The sequence below is a fragment of the Peromyscus leucopus genome, chromosome 20 (assembly GCF_004664715.2).
Source record: "Peromyscus leucopus breed LL Stock chromosome 20, UCI_PerLeu_2.1, whole genome shotgun sequence".
NCBI lineage: Eukaryota > Metazoa > Chordata > Mammalia > Rodentia > Cricetidae > Peromyscus > Peromyscus leucopus.
In genome coordinates, this window is record NC_051080.1 from 4,562,665 (window position 1) to 4,590,065 (window position 27,401).

The 27,401-nt window shown below is 49.5% G+C and overlaps 2 protein-coding genes across 3 annotated transcripts in view; both read left to right on the top strand.

Annotated features, from left to right (window-relative positions):
- The first annotated feature begins 3,765 nt into the window (after positions 1-3,765).
- Bcdin3d (BCDIN3 domain containing RNA methyltransferase) lies at positions 3,766-9,659 on the top strand. The gene is made up of 2 exons (XM_028874610.2): positions 3,766-4,023; positions 8,645-9,659. The coding sequence occupies exons 1-2, from the start codon at positions 3,790-3,792 to the stop codon at positions 9,266-9,268; spliced, it is 858 nt and encodes a 285-aa protein (XP_028730443.1). The 5' UTR covers positions 3,766-3,789; the 3' UTR covers positions 9,269-9,659.
- An 11,996-nt stretch (positions 9,660-21,655) lies between these two features.
- Positions 21,656-27,401, top strand: part of Nckap5l (NCK associated protein 5 like) — a 37,219-nt gene continuing 31,473 nt past the window's right edge. For both annotated transcript variants that reach the window (XM_028874608.2, XM_028874609.2), the window contains exon 1: positions 21,656-21,800. The gene's annotated coding sequence lies outside the window, so the exon portion shown is untranslated. The remainder of the gene's footprint in view (positions 21,801-27,401) is intronic.

Below are 27,401 nucleotides of genomic sequence, written 5' to 3' on the forward strand. Positions count from 1 at the left end.
GAGGTGGCATCCCAAGACTCCCAGGACTGAGTCAATGGCTCTGGTGTCCAGAAGGAAAGAAACGGATCGCTTCCCTGCTGCGTTCTGGGTTCCCTGTCATGTCTATAGCCAAGCCTAGGTCTGTTGGAGGTCTTAGCTTGATGTACCCATGCATCTTGGTGCCTGGGGGCAGTCAGCTGACTCTGTCTTTCTAGGCGGCACTTTTAACAAGGCTGTTGATGGCCTAGCAGAGCATTCGGTAGCCCGTGGCCTTTTCCTCATTTAAAACAGGGACCCAACAGCTTTTGGAAGTCAGCGAGTGCCAGCACTTGGCAATTTTGTTTTCGGGCTTTTATCTCTTCCCTGGCACACCTTAAATGCCACAAGTGACTCTTTTGCCTGTGGGGTCAGGAGCCTCGCTCTCCAGATGCTTAAGTTTTAGTCAGGTAGGTCTGGGGAACAAGAGACAGATTCGTCCTTATCCTGAATTATTTACTGGTTTTAGGGCAGCCTTACGGAGGCCTGTCAGGAGACAGGTAATAAACCTATCTCTGGCTAGACAGCCACTCTGGGTGTTGTAGCCCCAGTGTGGCTCCCGGTCAGGAACCGCTTCGGCTCCTGGGGGGTGTGAAAGGTTAGTTTGATGAATTTCGTCTGCGTGAATCCTAGCCTGCTTCCCATACCCGCCTGAGCTCCTCAGAAGGTCATGAAAGGTGAGACTATAAGATTGAGTTATATATTGAAACTGTTTAATGAAGGAAGCAGAATTAGACATATAAGAACCCAGCTTACTTTTTATCTGAGAGAGTGGATGGAACATGAATTTTAATTATTGGTTCCTTAGCAAGATCTAGAGTCAGAAATTCCGGAGTCAGAGAATCCTCTGGTTTACGTATAGCTAGGAGCATATGAGCAGGAGAGAAGGAAATGAGAAGAGACAGTTTAGCGTTGAGAGAGAGAAGAAAGCAACTCTTTCCATTTGCCTGAACGCCGACAGTGATTGGATAGTTCCCGTGAAATATCGGGATCCAAGGAGCCGCTTAGTGGCCCTTTGTTATTTTTTTAAAGCATACTTTGGCCATCTCTTTTTTTTTTTTTTTTTTTTTTAACATAAACGAGTTAGCTTAGAAATCTTTATGTGAGGCATTAAACTGAGAGGTTTTAAAGCTTCAACAAGACAGCCCAACGAAGAGGAAGGAGTAACAGAGTTGGAAGCCTTGTTTCCCATGTCTGCAGCAGAGGCAAAAAATAAAGGAAAAATAAAAAGAAACGTAATCCGGAGCCAAGACCTCAGGCGTCCCCAGGGTCCCGGACGGATTTCAGGCACAGGCTGCTTCTGGGCTCGTCAGCCAAAGAAGCAGGGGCCCCCTCCACGGTGAGGAAAGGATCCCCCGGGAATCCAGACAGCGTTTGCCCCTCCGTCAAGGGGAAAAAACGTGTCGGCCTCACGTGGCTCTCCAGGACGCACCAACGGCGGTGGTCCTAATTGAAAAAAAAAAAAAAACACCTCAGGCTGCAGACGTGGGAGAGGCCAGAAAAATTAGGCTAGTTGGCCAGCGATAGGGGCCGACCGTAGCCAATGAAGACCGTGGTCGGGGGTTCCCCCGGTCTCAAGAACACGTGTAAGGCGCCGGATAATCCACGGTCGTTCTTACCGGTTCAGGAAACCGTTTACGCCGGCCGAAAGTGGGGTGCACTCACCAATCCGGTCCGGTGTTGGATGGAGTATGGATGCGATTCAGGCTAATGGAGAGCGGTCTATCGCGTACGGAGCAGATTCCCCGGTCCGCGGGCTGCCGGCGGCGGAAGCGCCGGCAGCGCCCGCTCGGTTCACAGCACCAAAAATGTTAGTTTTCTGGCTGCGTTGTGTTCTTACCCTGCAAGGAACGTCACGAAACACGACAGAATCCGCTTATAGAGTTTATTAGAAAAAATGTTAGTTTTCTGGCTGCGTTGTGTTCTTACCCTGCAAGGAACGTCACGAAACACGACAGAATCCGCTTATAGAGTTTATTAGAAACAGAGGATAGAAAGTGCAGGCCTGTGGGAGAGACACGTGCGTGGAGAAGGGGGGAAGGGAATATAGCGCTGTACTTTTAAAACCGGCTGGGGGCGTGGCCAGGTCACGTCACTACTCTACGTGTGTACGTAGGGCACATGGTGGTGCCGCGCGCTTGCATCACCATGCAACGTCACGGGACTCTGATCACGCGAGACCCCTTGGCCCGGGACATCCGGGCCCACCGGTATCCTAGCTACGGGACGCTCTTGATGCGGAAGTGGGTGGACGGAAGCGTCCACCCCGTAAATGGAACCGCGTTGTGAACCCTTCACATGGTGGGCCTATTATAGTCCTAGCATGTGGGAGGTGGAAGCAGGAGGATCAGGAGTTCAAGGTCAGCCTCTGCTACACAGCAAGTTCAAGGCCAACCTAGACTCCAGCATGAGAGTCTGTCAAAAAAAATTTTTAAAACAAAACACACCCAGTCAGGCAGTGGTGGCGCACGCCTTAGATCCCAGCACTTGGGAGGCAGAGGCAAGTGGATCTCTGTGAGTTCAAGGCCAGCCTGGTCTACAGAGAAAGATCCAGGACAACCAGAGCTGTTACACAGAGAAAACCTGTCTCAAAAAAAAAAAAAAAAAAGAAAAAAGAAAAGAAAAAAAAAACTCACTTATGCATGGGGTGAGGGTAGGTGGGGGTATCCCTAGAGACCTACTTGAACCCTGTTGGGACTACTATAGAGGCCATGTTGCGATCTCATAGGTTTAGCACATCATTGGCCTAATCGAGTGGAAGCTATCCATAACACGGGCTGGTCAGAACACAACTCCACTGGTTGATTCTGACTGACATGCTGGGCCATCCTCACTTCTAATCTGAACTTGGGGTGGTTTGAATAAGAATGGCCCCCCATAGGCTCATATATTTGCCATATATACCAGGAAGTGGAACTCTTTGAAAGGATTAGAAGGATTAGGTGTGGCCTTGTGGGAGGAGATGTGTCACTGGGGGTGGGCTTAGAGGTTTCAAAAGCCCATGCCCAGCTCAGAGTCTCTCTCATTGCCTATGGATCAGGATGTAGCGCTCAGCTACTGTTCCAGTGCCGCCTGCTTGCATACCTCCACGCTCCGCACCATGATAATGGACTAAACCTCAGAAACTGTAGCAAGCCTCCAGTTAAATGCTTTTTTTTTTTTTTTTAAATGTAAGAGTTGCCATGGTCACGTGTCTCTTCAAAGCAACAGAACAGTGACTAAGACGGGCAGACTTGACTCTTAAGTCTCTCTCCTCACCAGCTTCCCCATCCCTAATCTCTGGTTTAGATCACATTTAAACTTTGTAAGCATTACTATTTCTTACGTGCCTGTACATGTGTGCGGAGGCCAAAGGTTGGTGTCACGGGTCTTCTATCTCCTGAGACAGAACCTCTCAGTGAACCTGGAGTTTACCAGCTCAGCCAGGCTAGCTAGCCAGAAAACCCCAGGGACCCGCTAATTTCTGCTTCCCCAGCTCTGGGATTACAGGCATGCACCGCCACACCCAGTTTATTCCGTGGGCGTTAGGGATCCGAACTCAGGTCCACATGCTCACACAGCAGGCATTTACTGACTGAATCTACAGCCCTCAGCCCGCTTTTTGGCTGACTTCATCTCAGCATCTCTCTTTCAATTTAACTTTCTCCGTTCCACCACTCCCCATCTCACCCCATCCTTCGGACCTCTCCCCTCGGCGCACGCGCGCTGGCGCTGCGCTCACCCCGCCGCAGGTCCCGGGCTTCCGGTTCCGCCCGGGCCCGGGGACCCAGGCTAATGGCGGCGGCGGCGGCGGCGGAGTTGGCCCCAGAAGAGGCCGTGGAGACGGAGGATCCGGGAGCTCTGCAGCCCGGAGCCGCCCCGTTCGGCAATTTCCCTCATTACTCTCGCTTCCACCCTCCCGAGCAAAGGCTCTGCCTCCTGCCCCCGGAGCTTCTCCGACAGCTCTTCCCTCCCGAGGGTGCCGAGAGGAGGCCGATCCTAGGGCTCGACGTGGGGTGTAACTCCGGGGTGAGTGACGCGGGAGGGACCGCAGCGCCGGGAGCCCGCAGTGGTCGCCTCCACGTCCCCTGGGGGCCTGCCCAGGGCGCAGCATCAAAACTTGCCCAAAGTGGGCTTTTGAAGTGTAGCCTTGGCAGACACGTGCACGTCCCAGCCCCCCTCTGGGCCCCCCACCGAGTTAGGAATTTTGAGTAATCCACAAATTCATTCTGAATTCCCGCCGGACCGCGGGGGAGGAGGAGGACCGTCTAATCTGACTTCCGGCACCTGCCTCCTCTACTGCTTTGCTGGCCTCTTGGCTGGGGAACTGGGGACCCACATCTGGGAACATTGGTTCCTAGAAGAGAAGAGCCAGGGCTGCAGAATCTGAGACTTAAGGCTGCAAATAGACAGTGCAGGCCAGACCTGGAGCCAGGCGCGTATTTACTTAAACCTTGTGCTAACAGTACAGCAGTGAACAGTTTAAAGGATCAGGAAAGAAAATAGATCATTCTGCTCTCGGAGGGAGGCCGTAACCACCCTGCCCACCGCAAAGTGTTTTTAGGCATGTAATGATTATAAGTCAAACCACATGCAAAATAAGGAAATGCCAATCTCACCCCTTCGTAGCCACTGGGATATCTTAATGGAGCAGGCAGTTTTACCTACCATGATTGCAAATGCTTCCAAAGTTAGGACCAGTCCCCATCAGTCCAGAGTGGGAGCTAGAGGGAAATGGAGGAAGAGCATGGGGTTTGCCGATGTGTAATGCTAGCACTCAGAAGACAAGGGTGGGCATCCCCACAAGTTCGAGGCTAGCCTGGGCTATATGAGACCCTGTTTCCAAAAACTACAAAAAAAAAAAAAAGAGAGAGAGAGACAGAGACAGAGACGTTGGTAGATGGCTGAAGACCAAAGCTCCCGTTGAGTGGAGCTTTGGAGATAAGCAGGTAGACTTTGTGTCCCTGTGTCCCTATACTGTGGGAAAACAGATAAAAAGATTTCCCGAAAGGAACCCAGAAACCACCACAGATTTTAAAGTTGAAAGCAGCATCTATAAAAACACACAGTTTTTATAGAAGACACAGTTGCAATTGACCGAGGCAGATGTTCCTAAATATGCGTTGTTTTTTTTTTTTTTTTATTTTACATAGGGTCTCACTGGGTAGCCACACTGCCCTCCATATGTGTAGACAATGCTGGCCTCAAACACAGTCTCAGACAGGAGGAGGGAGGCAAATTTAGCGTGTGGTGTGGGTTCTTGTGCCTTCCAGTGTGACTTTGAACTACATCGTTAGCATGACTTCACAGTTTATTAGAAATCAGACTCTCAGCCTTTACCCCGTATCCACTAAGTCAGCGTCTGTATTTTTTGTTTGTTTGTTTTTTTTTTTTTTTTTTTTTTTGGTTTTTCGAGACAGGGTTTCTCTGTGTAGCTTTGTGCCTTTCCTGGAACTCACTTGGTAGTCCAGGCTGGCCTCGAACTCAGAGATCTGCCTGGCTCTGCCTCCCTAGTGCTGGGATTAAAGGCATGCACCACCACCACCCAGCCAGCGTTTATATTTTAAGATGACTCCCTGGATGACCTGTATACTGTTGAAGTTGGAAGGGGTGCTAGAGATACAGCTCAAGTCTTCAGAGTGCTCGCTGGGCTTCCAGAGGAGCCAAGTTCAGTTTCCAGCACCCTCATCAGACAGCTCACAACCTCCTGTAACTCCAGTTCCAGGGGGTCAGATGTTCTCTTCTGGCCTCTCTGAGCACCTGCACACATATGGCATATGTAAGCATCAAGACATGTGCACACACATAAATAAAAGTAATTTATTTAAAAGATAGGAAAGCCTGGTGTGGAAAAAGGAACTTAATGTAGCCTAAGTCTAAGTCTTACTATGTCATTGGCCATGTGACTCTAGATAAGTAAATAACCTCTATCCATAATTTTTTTTTTGGTTTTTCAAGACAGGGTTTCTCTGTGTAGCTTTGGCATCTTTCCTGAAACTCACTCTGTAGCCCAGGCTGACCTCAAACTTAGAGATCCGCCTGCCTCTGCCTCCCGAGTGCTGGGATTAAAGGCGTGTGCCACCACCGCCCAGCTCTATCCATAATTTTTAAAATGCAGAGTTTTTTGTTAATTATTCTCTACCCTCATTAAAGTACATAAAACATAAGTCTGTACTTTATGATTATAAGGCAACACCTTTATAACCACTGTCAGTAAAATAAATAAATAAATAAAGCATTGTCTGTACCCCAGAGGATCTCTATGTGTACCATTTCCTATTTATAGAAGCCTTCTTCACCCACAGGTAACAACTAGCCTGTTATCACCTTGCTTTTGTTTATGGCTTACTCTTTCTCTGTCCCTGAACAATCTAGTTTAGCTTTCCCACCTGGGGATTTTTCTTTATAAAGGAAAACTTACATGCCCATTATGTTAGTATATGTCTGTAATACCAGCATTTGAGAGGCTGAAGCAGGAGAATCACAGAGACCAGCTTGGTCTACGTAGTGAGACTTGTTTAAAAAACAAACAAACAAAAACAAAACAAAAAAGGAAACTTGCCATATGTTTTCATTGTGACTTGATTTTCTAGTCAGTGGTATGGAGTTGAAAATTTAGTCAGTGGTAGAATTGAAAATACTCTATTTTGATGCAGTAAGTCAAGTTTCTCAACTTTATACTGTCAGTAATCTTCCATCCTTTTTTTTTCCCTCTTTGGATTTTTGAGATAGGGTTTCTCTGTGTAGCCTAGAACTCACTCCATAGACCAGGCTGGCCTGGAACTAACTCAGAGATCACCAGCCTCTGCCTCCCAGGTGCTAGGATTAAAGCATGTGCCGCCACCGGCTAATATTCCATCTCAGTGACTGTTATTTCTTACTTGTCCATGCTGCTGTTAGTGAACATGTGAGTGGTTCCCACTGTGCATGGTCTTCCCGTGCACGAAAAGTTGCAGAGGTAAGAATAGGAAACGCCTTGGAAGAAACTATATAAAACAACGTGTTTGAATTCGCTGTGGTTGCATAACGTTGGTTGGTTACGGAGGGATGAGACAGTGCCTTGTTGAGGGGCATGCTAAGATGGTAAGAATCGCGTCATTACACACGGCTAGAAAGACTCACAGCGGCTTGAGCAGGCAGGAGAAATGAAGGCTGTGGAGCTGAAGGCTGGATTAGGACTTCTAGAATCCAGACTTTACCAACTACTTCCGAGAAACAGATTTTTACAACTTGCTGTTTGCTGTATTCACCAGCTTCCATGACATCCCTCACGCTTCTGAATTCCTTTCGTTTGGCGATCAGACACCCAGAAAAAGAGAATGAGTTTGCCAGTGTATTGTTTAAGCTGGAAGACACTGCTCTGGGCTCTTTGCTACCTTCGCCACATCATTTGGGCTGTAACTTCCAAGTGCATAACTCGATCTGTGTCAGTGTCAGGATATAGGTGGCCAGGCATCGTGTGTGCATGTAATCCAGCACTCAGAAGGCAGAGGCAGGGGGATCAGGAGTTCAAGGCCATCCTCGGCTATATAGTGAGTTTGAGGCCAGCATGAGCCACTTAAGAGTGACTCAAAAAAATAAAAACAGTATTATGAGGGTGAGGAGAAATACGAGGGCTTGTGAAGGACGTGAGCAGGGAGAGGAGGTGAGCGACTTGCTATTCAGCCTCTGAGAAGCAGAATTCCACCATAGCCTTTGAATCTTGAGTTCTTTAGAGGGACAGAGGTTTAGTTAGGTTCCCTTTGCAGGAGTCTGAGCTTGCGGCCTGACCACTGCTAGTAGTGGCACCGTTGCTGTTGCTGATTCGGACAGCCATGGCTTAAAAGGCAGCAACAATTAAATAAAGAGACAACAATTGGGTTTGGGGATTTAGCTCAGTGGTAGAGCCCTTGCCTAGCAAGTGGAAGACCCTGGGTTTGATCCTCAGCTCTGAAAAAAAAAAGACAATTGGTGCCCCACACTGGGTGCCAATTTGTTTTTCTCTTTTTTTGTGGGGGACTCCCCTGCAAACCAGGTCCCAAATAAATCACTCTTGGAGGTTTATTCTTAATTATAACTGCCTGGCCTTACCTTGGCTTGTTTCTTTGAATTGTTCCTCTTACCTTTTGCCTCTGGGATTTCCCCATTCTCTTACTTCTGTAAATCTTACTCTTACTCCGTGGCTTGCTGGGTGGCTGACCACTGGAGTCCTCCTCCTTCTCTGGCTACTTCCTCTTTTTCTTCTCTCCTCCATCTCTTTTGTTCTTCCTCCCAGATTTCTCCTCCTATATATCCTCTCTGCCTGCCAGCCATGCCTATCCTTTCTCCCTCCTTGCTATTGGCCATTCATTTCTTTTTTCAGACGATCAGGTGTTTTAGACAGGCACAGTAACACAACTCCACACAGTTAGACAAACGCAGCGTAAGCAGAAGTAACACTGTAAAATAATATTCTACAGAGTGTAGGGTTTAGAGCAGGTGCATTACAGCCTGCAGCCCCTGGAGGGCGCTGAGAATCTGCTCACGAAAAACTGTGGCCTCTGTAGATTATTAGGTTACGAGCCTCACATCCGGTACAGTCAGAGATGAGGGCCGTCTCAAAGGATGAGAGATTTCTTTTCCACTGGCTGTTTGGCGGCTGTGGTGACTAGGCTCTTTTGGATTCCTCTAGGACCTGAGTGTGGCTCTGTACAAACATTTCCTTCCCCTGCGCGATGGGGAGACCTGCTTAGGTGCCTCCAGAGAACTCCGCCTCCTCTGCTGTGATATAGACCCAGTCCTTGTGGAGCGAGCTGAAAAAGAATGTCCTTTTCCTGATGCTTTGACCTTTATCACCCTGGACATCATGGATCAAAGGAACAGAAAGGTTCCCCTGAGTTCTTTCTTAAGCCAGTTTGGGCGTTCGGTTTTTGACATTGTCTTCTGCATGTCGGTAACCATGTGGATTCATCTGAACCATGGGGACCATGGTCTGTGGGAGTTCCTGGCCCATCTCTCCTCACTCTGCCAATACCTCCTGGTGGAGCCACAACCCTGGAAATGTTACCGGGCAGCTGCAAGGCGCCTCCGAAAGCTGGGACTCCATCATTTTGATCATTTCCGCTCCCTCACCATCCGAGGCGATATGGCCAGCCAGATCGTGCGGATCCTGACGCAGGACCATGCCATGGAACTCGTGCGCTGCTTCGGCAATACCAGTTGGGACCGAAGCCTTCTGCTGTTCAGAGCAAAGCACACCATGGAGACTCATCCCACCCCTGAGTCACCGACAGAGAGACAGAAAGGAACAGACTAGGGTCCTGAGGACAGTAGAAGGACACAGCAGGAAGACAGGAAGACACTGAAGCTTTCATACTGACAACTGTGTTCGCATCCTGGAGCGATCCGGCAGCCTCCAGACCTGGCAGGGGCTTTTGGCAAAGTGTCGAAGCAAGCAGCTGAAAGAATTGGTGTCTGTGTTCCCTATTGTTTGGATAGGCCCCGAGGGGAATGAATTCATAGAGCAGTGAGCTAGGCAGTCTGGATAGAGATCGTGGTCCTGGGAAATGAAACTGCTTTTGGAAGTTGTTTTTGTTTGCTGGGGATCAAACTCAGGGTCTTTAATGTGCTAGTCAAACGGTCTACCACCAAGCTACATCTCCAGCTGTAAGGGGTTATTTATAAAAAATAAGACCGGATTAATCTTAGACTGTGTCATCTTTCTCTTTGTTTTTATTTATTTATTTATTTATTTTATGTGCATTGGTGTTTTGCCTGCATGCATGTCTGTGTGAGGGTGTCAGATCTTGGAGTTACAGACAGTTGTGAGCTGCTATGTGGGTGCTGGGAATTGAACCCAGATCTTCTGGAAGAGCAGTCAGTGCTGTCAACCCCTGAGCCATTTCTCAAGCTCCAAACTGTCATTTCTTTGAACTCCTTAATCCAATCTGGTGTCTTCAGGCATTTTCTGAACCTGCTAGGCCTGCCCTGAAGCAAAGCCTCACAGTGAACTCTGCAGTGAGAGGTCCCAGACTGGCTACCGGACGTGGCCGCTAGGGAAGGTAGCTTCTCTTTCTAGAGCAGGCCAAGCCTCGCACAGTAGTTAGAGACACTCGAAAGATTCGCCAGCCAGCATTTAAAAAAATACTTGGAAGTACTTAGACACTGGGTGTAATGGCGTATGCCAGCACTTGACAGACAGACAGGAAGATCGGGAGTTCAAGGCCAGCTTTAGCTACATAGTTTGAGGCCAGCCTGGGCTATAAATTAACACCCTGTGTTTAAAAAAAACAAACAAACAAAATCAAACTAATGGCAGCAGATATTTAGGGCTCACAGTAAAGCTAAATTGCAGAATGTTTACCAGATACCTGTAAGGTTTGATCCCTAGCCTTCGCCTCACCCCCCATCACCCCCCAGAAAAATTTAGTTGTGACCCCTGAGGTAGGTGGAGATTTGTGATTTGGTTCTGCAATACAGCTCAGCAATCTTGCTTTTCCTCCCTCTCCCTCCCATCTCTCTTTAGTTTTTAAGACTAGGGCTCAAACACAGGACCTTGCACACACTGGCGAGTCTGCCACTGACTCCATCCCGGCCTGGTTTGGTTTGGTTTTGCTTTTTTTAATTTTTGTTTTGTTTTGTTTTGACACAGACATCTCTATGTAGTCTTGGCTGTCTTGGAGCTTGTTATATTGACCAGGCTGGCCTTGAACTCTCTGAGATCCTCCAGCCTCTGCTTTCCAAGAGCTGGGATTAAAGGTTTCCACTGTCATGCCCGGCCTTGTATTTTATTGTAGCAAAATGTATGTGACAAAATTTGTCATGCTAGCCATTGTTATTATTTTATGTGTATTTTGTTCTCCATGTGTATGGGTGCACCATGTGCATGCAGTGCCCAAAGACACCAGAAGAGGGCGTCAGATCCCCTGGAACTGGAATTAACAAATGGTGTGGGCCATGGGTCCTCTGTGGGAGCAGACGGTTCTGTCAGCCACTGAGCCATCTCTCCAGCCCCCGGGCTGGCATTTTTAAGTGTACAGTGTGTGGCCGTAAGTACGTTCACAGTGAAGGTTCTGTTTTTAGCAGGCACCTTGATTCTGACACAAGTGAAAGATGATTTAGGATCCATCTAGCCTTCTGCACATTTTCCTGTTACTTTAGCTTACCCACACCCCTAATGGCTCTTAAATATCCTGGGAGCTCCGCCCCCAGGGCTACAGACTAATACTTTCCTGTTTTGTAATCATAATCCCCTGAAGTAGTTATTAGGCATCTCAAATTCAAAAGATCCCAAAAGCAAACTAATCCTATTCCAACCTAATCCCGTTGTGGCGTTCATTCATCGCACACACGCTCGAGACTCCAGTGGGCTCCTCCTGTCTGCGCCACAGTGAAATCGGTGCACAGTCCCTCCGATTCGGCAACAGCGTGTGCATCCCATTCACTGCATCCATGTGGCAGCTCCTGCCTTCCAATCTGTGTCCTGTCTTCTGCCATAGTTTGCCCACACAACTGAAATAGCGCCCTCCTTTTCCTGAGCCCAGACGAGCTAAAGGATCAGAAGGAATTTTTCAGAATAAAGTAAAGTAATGTGCCGTCGCTTTGTGATGACACTCTGTCAACATGCCGCAGGCTACAGTTATGCTTGTTAGAGCAAAGGCTTAGGGGAATGGCAGAAAACAGGAGTCTTACTTGCTTTTCAGGAGAAGGAAGTGTTACAATGAGGAGCTCTGATTGAGGGCCACAGAACATTTTAAATGTTGGAGACCGTGGGGATGGAAGAACAGAAACAGCGCTAGCTTGGGGTGGTCTCAGAATGGTCACAGTTGGAGGCAGAGCTAAGTGTCCTCCTCTGTATATCTTGTATATCTTTTTTTTTTCTTTTTATTTATTTATTTATTTATTTATTTTTTGGTTTTTCGAGACAGGGTTTCTCTGTGTAGCTTTGCGCCTTTCCTGGAGCTCACTTGGTAGCCCAGGCTGACCTCGAACTCACAGAGATCCGCCTGGCTCTGCCTCCCGAGTGTTGGGATTAAAGGCATGCGCCACCACCGCCCGGCTTTTTTCTTTTTCAAGACAAAGTTTCTCTTTGTGTGGCCCTGGCTGTCCTGGAACTCACTCTGTAGACCAGGCTGGCCCTGAACTCAAGAGATCCGCCTGCCTCTGCCTCCAGAGTGCTAGGATTAAAGACGTGCGACACCACAGCCCGGCTTCTCTGTATATCTTAAGTCTACCATGCGGCTCTGCTGGGTGCTGTCTGTCACCCTCACCAGAAGGGTGCAAAGAATTGTATCCGTCACTGTGTCGGGCTGCACAAGACTCGCAGCGTGTCCACATGCCACCCCGGGAGCCTGTGAGTGTCAGACAGAAGGGACTTTACTGGTGTGATTAGGATCGTAAGCTTGGGTGGTTAACTGGGATCCCCTAAAAAGAGGGGCAGAGATTCACCCACAGCAGAATGACAGAGGCCACAGGTTGGGAGATAATGAGGAAGGACTACAAAGCTGGGGGTACGGGCAGCTTCCAGAAGTTAGAGCAGGAAGGGCATGCATCCTTCCCTCCATTCTCTAGAAGGCATGCAGCCTGCTGATCCCTTCACCTTAGATTTCTGACTTCCGGGATTATAAGAATAAGTATGTTTCAAGCCACGAAGCTCGTGATTTGTCACAGAAACAGAACAGCACTAACAGGAGCTTCTTTTTGTGGGACTGACTTTGAAAGCCTCAAATGGAACCCGGCCCAAATAACTTCTGCTCGTTCTTGTCTTTGTAGCCCAGGCTGGCCTCCAACCCACAGAGATCTGCCTATATCTGCCTCCCGAGTGCTGGGATTAAAGGTGTGCACCACCATGCCCAGCTGTCCCAAACCACTTGATGTAAAAAATGCTCTCAGTGACCAAAGGATATGCAGGAGCTTCATCTCCACAGTTAGAGGAGAGTGCTTCAAACCATGAAAGCCTTTAGGACTGAGGCCGACCTATTCACTAGTGACAGGCTATGGAACGAGCAGTTGCTTGATCAGTTAGGAGGAACCGCTGTACTTCATTACGAGCTGCATGGCAGCTAGAAGAAAATGTGTAATTAGTGCTCATAAAGATGAGGCCCTGGATCCAAGCAAATAATGACTGCTTAATTGCTTATGAGAGCCGTGAAGACCATGAAAATACCTTTTCTCTGAGAAGAGATCATCTATATCAAACCAGTGTGACTAAGGCGCTGGCATCAGTAGGTTGAGCCTTTAGGCCTCAGGACAGACGTAAATAGAGAATGAGGCTGGATATACTTTAACATTTGTAAAAAGACATGAGCTGGGTGTGGGGACACTCCACCCATACATAATCTCTGCACTTCGGAGGCTGAGTTTGAGGACAGTGAGGAGCATACAGCGGAGCTCCAGGCCAACCTACTATACAACAAGATCCTGTATTCAAAAAAAAATTTTTTAGGTATGTAATCGAATATCTCCAAAATGTTTTCATTCAGTTAGCAGTAGAGTGAGACCCACCAACCGCCCCTTACACTGAAGATTCCAGGTCTGGCATTTAAATACAGGTGAAGTTCATCTCCATTTGGATCAGTCGTATTTCAGATATTCATTAGCGTGTGGCTAGTTCATGTACTTTTATGGCAAATTAGGAGGCTTCATGGTAGGTCCTTCCATATGCCTGTCATGCTCTTAGCTGCTGTGGGATAGCGCCCGGGAGCAGATTAAACAGCTGTTTAATTTAATTCAGCCTGTTTTACAAACTAAAGTAAACAAGAAGAAGAAGAAGCTGATAGCAGCTAATGTGATCATGAGCTTCAGGAAACGAAGTCCGTCAACTACAGTGGGCACAGGAGATTCGGCAGGAGAGACATGCTGTCACCAACAGGATGTGGAATGATTGGCAGGGAGCAGTCCCTGTGAGCCTGAAGAAAGGGACCTTTGGCCAGAGCAAGAACACACTGGATGGGCTGGTGACAGGCAGGTGATAGAACAGAGCAAGTGTAAATTTTGTAGTACTTTCCACATATAACAAAATACTCAGAATCCACAGGCATTTGACTAAAAGAGGGACAAAATAATGTTTCATGAGAACCAACTAAGAAAAATATTATTACTTTGTTTTTGATCTTTTTGAAACAAGGTTTCCCTGTGTAGCCCTGGCTGCCCTGGAACTTGCTCTGTAGACCAGGCTGGCCTCAGACTCAGAGATCTACCTGCCTCTGTCTCCTGAGTGTTGGGATTAAAGGTGTGAGCCACGACCACCTGGCAGAAAATTATTTTTAATATATCTGACAAAGGACTAATCTCATATACAGCTTGTGATTTACCTGCAGACAAAACACCCATATACACAAAATACATAAATATTAAAAATAAAAAAAAAATAAAAAAAAAAAAACAGGTTGCAACAACTAGCGGCCTGTGTACTTGGGAGGCAAAGGCTGGTAGGTTTCAGTGAGTTTGGCTCTAGCCTGGTCTACAGAGTTTCAGGCCAGCCAAGGCGACATTGTAAGATCTTGTTCAAAAACACCAAGGTGAGCGGCTACTTAGGAACGACACTCAAGTTTTCCTCTAGCCTCCACATTCACACATATTCACACGTGCATGCGTGTGCGCGCGCACACACACACGTTGAGCAGGAAGGGTCTCCAATATGAGGATGGTGTAAAAGGTGAGGTTCTGCTTTTGGCTGGATGTGATGCACGAATGTAATCTCAGCACTCAAAAGACTAAAGAGGCTTTCAAGTTTGAGGTCTATGGGACAGCCTGGGCTACATAGCCACGCCTATGGCAAAAGAGGAACGAAAGAGAGAAGATCCTGCCTTTGTTTCTTTTTAAGAGTAGACAACACAGGATTGCTGGTGCACTCAAGAGGCAGGGTGGTGAGTCCAAGGCTAGCCCGCTGAGCTTGTCAAAAAAACACACTAGGGCAGCCAAGATGGCTCAGCAGGTAACGGTGCTCGCCACCAAGGCTGGCCACACGGGAATCCACACAAGAGAACGAACTCCTGGAAGCTGTCCCAATAGCCACACGTACACAGTGGCGTGTGTCCTCCATGACAATAAACAAACGTAAGGAAAAATGGAAAAGAATATATACATTCAAGTAGTAAAAAAATCAAAGCACCCATATAGACAGGTTTAGTCAGATCAAAGAATCAAGGACAGGATAAAATGGTTCATTGCTGGAGATATACATGACCAAAAAATCGCAAGTGTTTTTGTCTTAAGTATGCGCACTCATTTTTATTGCGTATGTGGGGCGGGGGGGGGGGGGGGGGGGGGGGGGGGGGGGGGGGGGGGGGGGGGAATGTGCATGCAACAAGGCCAGAGGTTGGTGTTGGATGTCCTCTTCAACCGCTTCCCCTTATTTTATTTATTATTATTATTGCATATAGTATGTGTGTGTGAATGCAGTGTGTGTGTGAATGCAGTGTGTATGAATGAAGTGTGTGTGAATGCAGTGTGTATGAATGAAGTGTGTGTGAATGCAGTGTGTGTGTGAATGCAGTGTGTATGAATGAAGTGTGTGTGAATGCAGTGTGTATGAATGAAGTGTGTGTGAATGCAGTGTGTGTGTGAATGCAGTGTGTGTGAATGCAGTGTATATGTGAATGCAGTGTGTGTGTGTGTGTGAATGCAGATGCATGTGTGCCATGTAGATGTCAAAGGCCAACTCAGGAGTTGATCTCTCCTTCCACTGTGGCTCCTGGGATCAAACTCAGGTCATCAGGCCTGCATGGCAGTGGCATTTACCTGCTAAGCCATCTTGCTGGCCTTTAGTTTTTTAGATAGGGTTTCTCACTGAGCCTGGATCCCACTGATTAGCTAGACTAGCTGACCAGTAAGACCCAGGGATCCTCCTGTCCCTGCCTCTGCTTCCCCGGAACCAGGGTTACAGGCACAAGCTGCCTCACAGCCAAGGTTTTCTGTGGGTGCTGGAGATCCAAACTCAGGTCCTCATGCTTGCTCTTCCCCAGCCCCTGTGTGCACTGTGTGTATGTGTGGTGTAAGTGTGAGTCATGCGGGGTGTACACACACACATACAGTGTGGGTGTGGGTGTGTATGCAGGCTTAAGGTGGCCAGAGATTGATATCAAGTGTCTTCCTTGATCACTCCATCTTATTTTTGGAAACAAAGTCTGTCCTTGAATCTGGAACATTGGTCGACTAGGCTGGTCAGCGAACTCCAGGGATCCATCACCCCACGCTGCTGCTGCTGCTGTTACAGATGTGCACCACCACACCATGCCTTTTTATGTGGGTGCTAATGGTCTTAACGGAGGTCCTCACATGTGCCTGGCAGGCACCTCGCCCACTGTACCATCTCCCTGGCCCTGCATGCACATTCTTTTAAAGGATTAATTTTAATTATTTTCTAAATTAAGCAATGCTTTCCTAAAGCTGAGTAAAACAGCCCTTATGGATATCCTATTGCCTCATTCCTGTTCACCTATATCTGCCTAGTTTTTTTCTCTAACAGCACAGCTAAGATGTTTGGAAGGTTTATACACTTCCTGTCTCCATTACTGACTATGTATGTCTTTCTCAACCATTCCATATCTGGTTTTGCCGGTCTCCAGTGATGTGTGGCTAAAGTCACAAGAATGTCTGTGCTGACCCCACCTTGGAAGCACTGGAAACTAGTTGGTCCTTGGACATCTGGCTTGGACTCTGGTGATGACATCCCTCTGGTTTCCTTTCTCCTCTGGAGACCCCTGTCTAATGTTGGCATTCCTTGGGGTTCTGTTACAGCACCCCTCTCCTATATGAGTTCCTCCACCCTGTGGTGCCCCTAGTTTTAATAACTCGTAGATTTCTTTAGTTCAGATCCTCTCTTGAGCTTCAAAATTATTTACCAAAAGCCAACGTTACTGCTTCTCATCCTATATTTTTTATTGTTTTATCTTTTATGTGTGTGAAGGTGTTTTGTCTTCATGTGTATCTGTGCACTACATGTCTGCCTGGTGCCTGCTGGGCCAGAAGAGGGTGACAGATTCCCTGGAACTAGAGTTACAGACAGTTGTGAGCCTCCATGTGGGTGCTGCTGGGAATCAAACCCAAGTCCTCTAGAAGAGCACCCAGTGCTCTTAACCTCTGAACCATCTCTCCAGCCCAGCCCCCAACTCCCCCCGCCCACTGGTATATATTCATTGTACATAATATATCATAAAAACATGTATTTGACTGTACTCATCCTCCCACACCTTCCTTCCCCCCATTTCTGCTCGTCTCCTTTCCCCCAGTCTCTCTTCTGCGTTCATGCCATATATGGACGTGAGTTTTAGCATCCTAATCTTTTCATATCATGGCACACATAGGAAATGATGGGATTTTCTATCTTGGATGATGCAATACAGCACGACAAGCTTGTCCTAAGGATTGATGTGCAGCATGTCTATACACACGACCCCCCACCCCCACTCCCCCACCCCCAAACCCGGGAACAGCATTGGGGTCAGTGTGCAGCATTTCTGTAGCCTCCCCTGAGGAACAGCAGCAGTTGGGAAGGAAGTATTCGTCCCTGGAGAGGCATCTCAAGCTGGATGTCTTCTGGGCATTTCAGTATCAACCTGTTTGGAAGTAAGCACACCATCTCCTAAAGCTTCTTTCTCCAGCATCTTTTATTTCAGTGTGTGGTCCTACTATCTGCAAAGTATACAGTTGAAAGGTCTGGTTCCTCTCCACTTCCTTCCACTTATAATCCCAAGGTCCATTGCCTCTATTGCTATGTATTTCATTTTCTTTGTTTTCTGTTTGTTTGTTTGTTTTCGAAACAGGGTTTCTCTGTGTAGTTTTGGTGCCTGTCCTGGATCTCTGTAGACCAGGCTGGCCTCGAACTCACAGAGATCTGCCTGGCTCTGCATCCCGAGTGCTGGGATTAAAGGTGTACGCCACCACCACCCAGCAGTTTTGGTTTTTTTGACAGCCCTGGCTGTCCTGAAACTCCATATGTAGACCAAGCTGGCCTTGAACTCCCAGAGATCCATGTACCTCTGCTTCCTGAGAGCTGGGATAGAGGCGTGCAGCACCAGGCCTCGCCTGCTTTGTCTTCTTGAAGTCTTCTTCTACCCATCACTATATTATTTCCTACCCCTGATCACGTCCCTTCTCCTTTTTCTCCCCAGTTGATATAAATATTTTCTGTCTGGTGTCCCTGACTTCAGTCTTACCTCTGTCCACATTGTGACTATAGTGATCTTTCCAGAATATAAATCTGAAGCCAGGTTTGGTGATGTACTTTTGATCCCAGCACTCAGGAGGCAGAAATAGGCAGCTCTCTGAGTTCGAGGCTGGCCAGGTCAACATAGGGAGTTCCAGGCCACCTCGGGCTACACAGTGAGACCCTTTCTCAAAACAAAACAAAACAAAACAAAACAAAACAAAACAAAACAAAAAAAACAAAAAAAAAACAAAAAAACCACAAAATACAAATCTGATTATTCATCCCTCCAGCTCTATCCCCGACCCTCTCCTAAAACCATGCCAAGGCTCTGCTTTGCTCCTAGGATAAAGTACAGCTTTCACATTGCTTACTTTTCCAAAGTCATCCTTGCTACTCAGCCTAATACTGTATGCATAGGGCCTAACAGAGTAAAGGCTCAGCAAAAATTTGGGGCACTGAACCCAGGACCTCACACATACTAGGCAAGTACTCTACCACGGAGCTGTATCCCCAGCCCTTTATCTACTTTTTGTTTTGAGATGGAGTCTCGTTTAGTTGCCTAAACTGGTCTTTGAAATCACTCTGTAGCCCAGACAAGCCTTGAACTTGTGATCTTCCCAAGTATCGAGGACTATAGGCCTGAACCATTGGGTCCAACTCAAAAAAGAAGTTCAAGGATGTGAGCAGACACATCACTATCTTGCAGGTGAGAGATTTCAAAGTATATTGGCAATGACTTACTCCTACTGAGAAAATGAATGAAACACTAGCCAGCTCCTTTCTTCCTCTTACTAGGTAGTAGTAACGTCTAGATTGTGTCCTGGAGTTGATCCAACTTGAATATTAGGCAGGTAAGGGTGTTCTGAGAGGCCAGTTAGCAACTTTAGCAATTCAGGAGTTCTGAATCTGGGTCATCTTTTTTTTTTTTTTTTTTTTTTTTTTGGTTTTTTTGAGACAGGGTTTCTCTGTGTAGTTTTGCGCCTTTTCCTGGGACTCACTTGGTAGTCCAGGCTGGCCTCGAACTCACAGAGATCCTCCTGGCTCTGCCTCCCGAGTGCTGGGATTAAAGGCGTGCGCCACCACCGCCCGGCTAAATCTGGGTCATTTTATCAACAGTGAAGTGACTGTGGTGTCAGCCTCTGAAGATGCCCAACACTGAATGGCTGACCGTCACACAGTATCAAAGCAGAGAATCCGGGAAGATGGCTTAGTGCTTATGAGTACTTGTTCTTGCAGCGGACCAGAGTTAAGTCTCAGCACTCACAAGGTGGCTCACAATCATCCATAATTCAGTTCCGGGGGATCTGATGTCTTCACCTGACTTCTGTGAGCACTAAGCACTCAAGTGGTGCACAGATATCTATGCAGGCAAAACACCACCCATGTGCAAAAATAAATCAGTCTTTTAAAACAGTAAGAGTACGCTGTTCAAATGCTGGTGTGAGTGGCGAGGGCGTGGTCTCCATACCATCACACAGGTTTGTAAACAGCAGCCTGCAGCTCCAGACAAGGAACGGACATGATTAGTGATGGAGAGTAAGAATGGAGAATCAACTTTGGGACTTCGAAGTTTTAATAAACTGATTAAAAACTGAATCAAAATGTAGTAAGCCTCTTCAAAGAAAATAACCATGAAGCATTGCTACAGTTTCACATCTTGTCTCTGGATGAAGGTCTGTGAAGCATAAAGTCTGCCAAAATCTGACAGCCAAAATATCCAGTGTGTGAGAGCCTGTACGGAGGGCAAGGACATGCAGATGTTCTGTCTGTGTTTATTAAATAAGGGTGGATGTGAATGGAGAAAAAAAATCTAGACACGGTTTGCTTCCAAAAGTTCAGTTACTTGCAAATATTCCAAAGTAGTCAGAAATGCCTGGCAGACTCAAGATTTCCATCCCAAGCACAGGATACAACAGATACATCATTCATATTGGACTTTAAAGCCCTTTGAGGAAAGAACTGTGTCTAATTGTTGTTATGCTCCTAGGATTGGCCCATTAATCCCCATTCAATAAATACCGGATGATTGGGCAAGGCTTAATCAGTCCTGTAGTGTTCCAAAGATGCCATAACCGAGCATCAAGAAATCCGGTGAAAAGGGAACGGAAGGCCATGGATTTGGTCCCATATCGAGTGCTTGCTTGACCTGGCATGGTGGCACACCTGCAGATCCTAACACCTAGGAGACTGAGACAGGAGGAATTACCCGGTGAGAACCTTGTTTGTTTTGTTTTTAAACCCAAAACGACTCCTTTATCCATATGCTCATTCTATTTTCCATACAAAACTTCCTTCACCAACTCTCCCGAGCTTGCTATCCCATGCTGGTAATTAGCTTTTTACCGCTCTCTTGTCCTGCCTAGATCCCTACTAAGTTTTCTGTCTTCAGAATCCCGCTTTAAATAAGATGCCTTCTTCAGAGAGGAACTCTTTAATTAATCCCAGCCAACCTGACCACCCTATGTTCTCTAATGGTTTATGTTCCTTTAGTGGACTAATTTCACTTTAAGGCTTATCCCGTACACATACGACAGAAGCCATTTTAATAAAATATACATTGTGTCCAATGTATATCCATTGGACATCCAGGCCAGTTAGTACAATGCAGGTTGTGAAGGTTAAAATTATCCTCAGAAGGGCAAGTAAGTGTTCAAGGACCAAAACGGTGGCAGAAGCTATAGGATCACAGCAAGTTCGAGGTCAGCCTGGCCGATTTCGTGAGTTCTTGGTTAGCCAGGGTTACATAGAGACCCCGTCTCAACAAACGCCTAACAGCAAATAGACCAACGAGAATGGTCCTGAGCTCCTAGGTTGCTAGGGCCTGAGTGAGTTAATTAGCTTGTTTCCTCTAGCCAGCGGTCTGAACTGCACTTCCTCTTCCCGGATAGGAAGTGGTTAAAAACCAAGGCAGTATCCTTTTTCTGCACTAGAGATCTGCCTGCCTCTGCGTCCCGAGCGCTAGTGTGCGGATTAAAAGCGAGAGCAGTCACGCCTGGGTCTGCCTTGCCTCTTAAACCCGCCCTGCTTTCTACAAATGCTGCCTGTTCCTCGCCCAGTTTCCAGCTATCTGGGAAGACCCCGACCTAGAGAAGGAAAAGAGAGAGAGCATTTAAGGCCAAGGAGACACTCGGGCCTCTTCCCGGAGATTTACTCCCAACACGTAAGCAGGAATGGCAAATTACAAACACGCTCTCAACCGCATACACGTGCACGCCCAGCCCCACGGAAGCAGACGCGCATGCCCGTGGGCCCGCGGGAACCTACTTAGTTTTCTCTGTTCTAAATGCCCCCACTCCCGCCCCGCTCGGCGCGGCCTGGCATCCCCCAACCCCGGCACTGGGGAGGGAGGCTTTGCCGGTCAGCCCCGGCCTGGCGCGGAGTGTGGCTCCGTGGAGGGGGAGGGGAGGCCCTCCCCACCCGGGCGGAAGCGGCGCGCGCCGGCCGGGCAGACTTCGCTCTCGTCCTGGGAACATCTGGACAGAGCTGGGAGGGGCGCGCGCCCAGGGTGAGCCCGGATTGGCTGCGCGGGAGGCGGGAGGCGGGGCCGAGGCGAGGGGCGGGGCTCGCTGGCCCCTTTAAAGCCTTGACATCAAGAGGCGGCTCCGGTACCCCCCTTTTTCTGTGTCGTCCCCCCTCCCCCCGAGATGCGGCCATGGATCCGGCGGACCAGGCCTGCCGGGCTCAGCACCTGATCTCGGTGAGTTCAGGCCCCGTTCAGCCTTTAGCGGGCCGTGAGGCGGGGGGCCGTACGCCCTGGGCGGGGGCCGGGGACTGTGGCGTGAAAGGCTCTCGTGGCAGCTCAGGCTCGAAGGGGCCGCGAGGCTTCCGGCCCGCACCTCGCCGCCCGCCCGCCCGCCCGCCCCTCCCGCCGCACTCTCTCAGGAGGGTCCTGCTGTGACTTTGTCCACCCCCCCACCCCAACCCCTCCCGCCCCTGAGCGCCATCCTCGCGCACACTCGGTGGCCCCGGAAGGGAAACTTTCGGGAGTGGGGGATGTTCCGGTGGCGGGTCTCCCTCCCTCTTTGAAAGCACTGACCTTGCCCCCACGGCGCCGCCCGCCCTACCCGTATCCCACGGTCCCGGTACGGCTCAGCGGTGCTGGGTTGCCGAGGGAGGGAGGGGGCTCTCCCCCAAAGCGCAGGCGCAAACCGGAGCCCGGGGCACCCCTGCGTCCTCCTTCCAGTCCCTGTGGCCCGGGGCTGTAGGGCGTGGGGGAGGCGGGGAAAGGCGGAGTGACCGGGTCTTGGGAACAACCCTACTGAGGCTCTGAGGGGCTAGGGGAAGGAGGGAGACCGACAGGCTGCATGCTGAATAGAGGCTGAGGGGGGACAAGGGCTGGGCTGGAGCGTGGACAGGGCAGCCCCGACAGAAAAGGCTTTCTGGGTTTGGGCTGGGGTGCTAAAAAAAAAAAAAATGCAGAGGATTTATCAGTGCCTGACAGTCCCTGGGTTTAGCAGGCCCGGGAAAGCGGCTGTTGGGACCCCAACTCTCTCTTTACATCCTGGGCAGAAGGCTCCTCTTGTCTCTCTAGCCTTGGCGCTGTCCCAAGGGCACAGAAGGCCTTCACCTCCCCATAGGTCTGGCTTTCCAGAGGGTTCAGCCAAACCCACCCAGCCTGCCTAGCAGCTGCCTTTTAAAGACCCACTTCCTCAGGAGCTAGGGGTCTTAATTAGGCTTGAGGGCTTCCTTAGCTTTAAAGGCAATCTGTCATTTTCCTCTCCAGGAACTCTCTTTTGCGTTCTCCAGTGGGTCCTCCTGCTTAAACACAATTGTCAACCAGAGGAAGTGGTAGGAGACAGAGGCCTGGACCAGAACTGGTTGGAGGAACCGTGGAGAAAGAGTCTGTCTCACTATTGTGTGCCCAGTCCTTTGAGGGGAAGTGAGCAATTGCTTTGTTGTAGACCCTCCTTTATCTTACACACACACCCCCAATCTGGCCTGCAAGCCTGGCTCACGGATTTTGAGCCCCAACCCCAGGGTGAGATGAATGGAGTTTCTTGCTCCAGAGAGACCGCGAGTATTTTTGTCTAGAGAGGTATTCCCACAGTCATCATTTGGTTCCGCTTCCAGCCCCTGTGGTCCGTGCCTAAGGTGTCTTTGGCTCTATAGTATCCTCCTCCAGCTCCAGCCTTTGGAGGAGAACCCCCGACAGGGAGACCGCTGTCTCGGGCTGCAGAGAAGGCGGCACTTCATCAGAAGGCAGGGAAGGTCTGTGTGTGGGCACCGAGTTGCTGTCGAGATGGCCAGAGTGAGGAGCTTTGGGCCCTGCGCTTCCAGCCTCCTCTGACCTTGAGCAGGATAGTTTGCTTCCACGGGGTTCAATTTCCTTCATCTTCAACACTCAGCAGGAGGGAGCAGAAGATCTAAAAATCCCTCCCACTGGTGGGCGACTGGAGAGGGAGGAAGATCCTCCAGCAGGGTGTCTCCATTCAGAGCTAAAATGCCGGGCCACAGTTCGTGAGGATTAGACTTTGGGATTGAGAGAACAGAACTCTGTTCTGCCTGTGAATAGTCCTTTTCTGCTCACCCTGGTGCCTTGGGATATGAACTCCTGCTGGCTCAGGCTCGGCCCACCCATCAAGGTGAGACATCATGACTGGGCCAGTCTTTGAGTTGGATCTTTGGGGGAGGGGTTGAGAGAGGAGGAGGCAGCCAAGGGCCAGCGGGGTAGGCAATTCCCAGGAGACAGTTTGCATCTCAGCTGTTGGGACTTGTTTTAGGATCTGAGCCAGGGAAGCCCAGCACATTCATCCACCCTCTTGTGGGAAGAGGGCAAGGAGGGCCCCACTGCTGTTGCCCATCCTACCTGCTGCCTCCACACACTGCACCTCTGTCCTCGCCCCAGCTCCCAAGCAGCGGGGAGGAGCCGCCGCTGCCACAGCCCTGGTTTTCCCAGCCCCCTTACCTCTTTGAGGTAGGGCTCTCTCAGGACTCTGGTGTTCCAGGTTAGGACTTGCTTTCCAGCCCAAGAGCCAGAAGGCTTCATGTTCTTGTTTATTTTCATCCTTGGTCTCCCAGGTGAAGGGGAGTGTTGTCGGAGGAGGAGGTGGTTAAGGAGGCCCTGGGATGTGAGTGAGGCACATTGTCCTGCAATGTCATTCACCCCGCCAGCTGCCCTGGGCCTGGGCAGCCCGCTGGCCTCAGCCCTGCCACCCTATGTTAGGAAGCTTCTGCAGGAGGCTTGCAGGTTAAACCCCAAGAAACCTCCCTCACGCTTGCGAAGCCCTTGAAATGGATAATGGAAACTCCCAGGGAGGTCAGTTTCCCAGAAAGCAGTTACTGGTGGAGTTCCTATCAGAGTGAAGGATGCAGCTGTTGCTAGGCAGACGCGGCAGTCCCATCTTGTGGAATGGCTCTGAGGCCGGCCAGCCCGAGTGAGGGGTGAGGGGCCCCGGTGGGCAGACCCGGGTCACCAGACCGCCGCTGTCTCTTAGAACAGGTACCCCTCTTCACTCCTGCCTCCCTCAGCCCCTCCCCCAAATCCCATTGCTACTGCCGTCCGCCTTGACAACCCTCGCCTGAACCTGGCAGCGCCTCCAGCCTGTCTGGCTGCACTAATGGAGTGATTGGATTTTCTATACTTGGAGTTTGGAGTTTTTGATTGAACATGCAAATTTATGTAAATCAACCTGAGATCTGCCACCACATCAAAACAATGTAGAGCCTCCACAGGCTGGAAGGAATCTGAGAGAAGAATCTAGTCCAAGGCCCCCCTTCAAGTTAGAAATGGGGAAACTGAGCCGGGTATGGTGGCCCATGACCTTTAATCCCAGCACTCAGGAGGCAGAGCCAGGTGGATCTCTGTAAGTTTGAGGCCAGCCTGGGCTACAGAGTGAGTTCCAGGACAGCCAGGGCTGCACAGAGAAACCCTGTCTCGACACCCCCCACCCCAAACAGGGAAGCTGACAGAAAGGAAGTGATTCACGTGGTGGTGAGTGCCCCAAGATGGGGTTCAAGCCTCACGCCCCTGGTTTACGTGGTTTTCTGCCTTAGTCTCTCATTCATGAGAGAACTGGTTGTGTTTAAATCAAAGAATGCTGGTTCTTGAACCGAGGTAACTATTTAGAGCGTTAGCCTAGGGTTCCCTGGGTGCTTTGGTCAGCTTCTAACTGGCTGAAGAAAAGCTGGAGCAACAGAAGATGAGATCATTGATGGCTTCCTGCCTTGGCTCTTCTGGTTCCCTGGGAGCTGAGGTTTTTGTTTCCAGCATCGGCACAGTGCTAGGCACACAGTAGGCTGTGCTGGGCACACAGTAGGGCTGTGCTGGGCACACAGCAGGGCTGTGCTGGGCACACAGCAGTCTGTGCTGGGCACACAGTAGGGCTGTGCTGGGCACACAGTAGGGCTGTGCTGGGCACACAGCAGGCTGTGCTGGGCACACAGTAGGGCTGTGCTAGGCACACAGCAGGGCTGTGCTGGGCACACAGCAGGCTGTGCTGGGCACACAGTAGGGCTGTGCTAGGCACACAGCAGGGCTGTGCTAGGCACACAGTAGGCTATAAGCATAGCCGCAGAATCTTGTTATCCGCGATCCTGGTTTGAGTTTCCGCCGCTTCCCTTCTTGGATACAAACGGGAAAGGCCGCCTGCAGGTTTCCACCGGCCCTCTTGGATATCAGGCCAGCAGGGCATCCCCTGCTGAGTCCCACTTGCTGTGGGAAGGATCGCATCATTTGAAGACCATTGCCAAAGGTGGATAGGTGCGGCACTGAGAAGCCTGTTCCCAAGAAACAGTTTTACGGTGACATTTTTTTTTTTCCTGTGCCGAGGATTGAACCCAGGGCCTTACAGATGCCAGGCCCTGTCCTCACTTCTTGACTTGCTCTGCTTAGGTCCCCACACCCATCCACTAGTTGCTCCACTCCCTGACACTCCATTGCCTCTTGTGCTGTGCTGTGCAGCTGTCCGGAGCCCTCTCTTACCCTGTGGTCCCCTCGTTTAGGGACAATGGTTCAGGCAGCCGCTGGCCTGCTTCTCTGCACTCCAGGAGAGTAGAGCAGGGACTCAAAGACAAAGGCCATCACTCCCTGCCAGGGCTGTGCACTCGGTCCTGCTGCAGCCTTGTGAGAAAGCCAGGGACACACATCTGGGGTCTGTGTATACCTTCCTCCCCACCCGCATCTGGAGTAAACGCACTTCTCGTGAACATGTTCCTAAAAACTGCTGGCGCGGAGCCGACATCTCCAGTTCCCAGCTGCCCCGCAACTTTCAGCACCGGGGGTCTTAGCTCCTCTGGAGCAAGGTCCTTCTCCCTGGGCCTCAGTTTCCCAGCCAGGGCTCATGAATTAATAACACATCATCATTGGGGTGTGGCACCTGCTCCATAATTACCGTTTTTCTCAGCTCTGGGAGTTACGCAGATGAAAGAGGTCTGAGGGGGGCAGGCTGTTATTAAGGTGAATTATCGTTGTTATTACTGATTTCTAAAAACCCAGTAGGTGCTTAGAAGAACCCAGTTAGGCACAGTATCCTGAACCTTGTGCAGGTCCTTGAGCTCTGGGTGCTTAGTAGTACTCAACTAAGCTTTTTATTTAAAGAAAAAGAAAAAGAAAAATTACAGGGCCAGGGATGTAACCCAGTAGTAAAGAACTTGAAAAGCCCTGGGTTCCGTCTGGAACACTGGTTTTGTTTGTTTGTTTAAACAGCTCTTTTAAGAGGAGGGTCGATCCATGGTGCTGTTTGTATTGTCATATTGTTGCCCACAGGGCCTGAGCAGTAGATCTGCATTTCTCTTCCATTTCAGCCTAGATTTGCTTCTGACCCCAGGGGGAGGCTATGGAGGACCCTGGCACCCCTGGGGGTGTGGTCCTGGTTCTCAGGGGCTAAATTTCCAAAGGCTGATTCACTTGACACCAGCTGGATTGGGGCAGGGGCTGTGATTGGTCCTTTTTGTGCAGGGATGTGTTGAGACACCCCCGTAGAAATTGCTCACAGCAGCCCTGGGCATTTCTAGCCGTCATTCGCCTATCTCATTCCCACCTGACTTAAAAGTCTCCCCTGGATCAACCTCATACCTCTTAGTACCCAAGTTGTGCGTGGATTGGAGGGTGGTCTGCTTATCCTGCTGTCTGGCGAGACTTTGCTCCTTCCCAAGGGTCTAGATTAGTGGTTCCCAACCTTCCTAATTCTATGACCCTTTAAAACAGTTCCTCATGTTGTGGTGACGCCCGATCATAAGTTATTCTTATTTCTACCTCACAACTGTAAGGTTTTTGCTACTGTTACGAACCTTAATGTAAACATCTGATATGCAACCCCTGTAAAAGGGCCGTTTGACCCCACCCCCAAAGGGGTCGCGA

Coding starts and splice junctions, on each gene's coding strand:
- Bcdin3d (XM_028874610.2), top strand. CDS start 3,790: ATGGCGGCGGCGGCGGCGGCGGAGTTGGCCCCAGAAGAGGCCGTGGAG. Junction 4,024..8,644: donor ACGTGGGGTGTAACTCCGGG/GTGAGTGACGCG, acceptor GGATTCCTCTAG/GACCTGAGTGTGGCTCTGTA.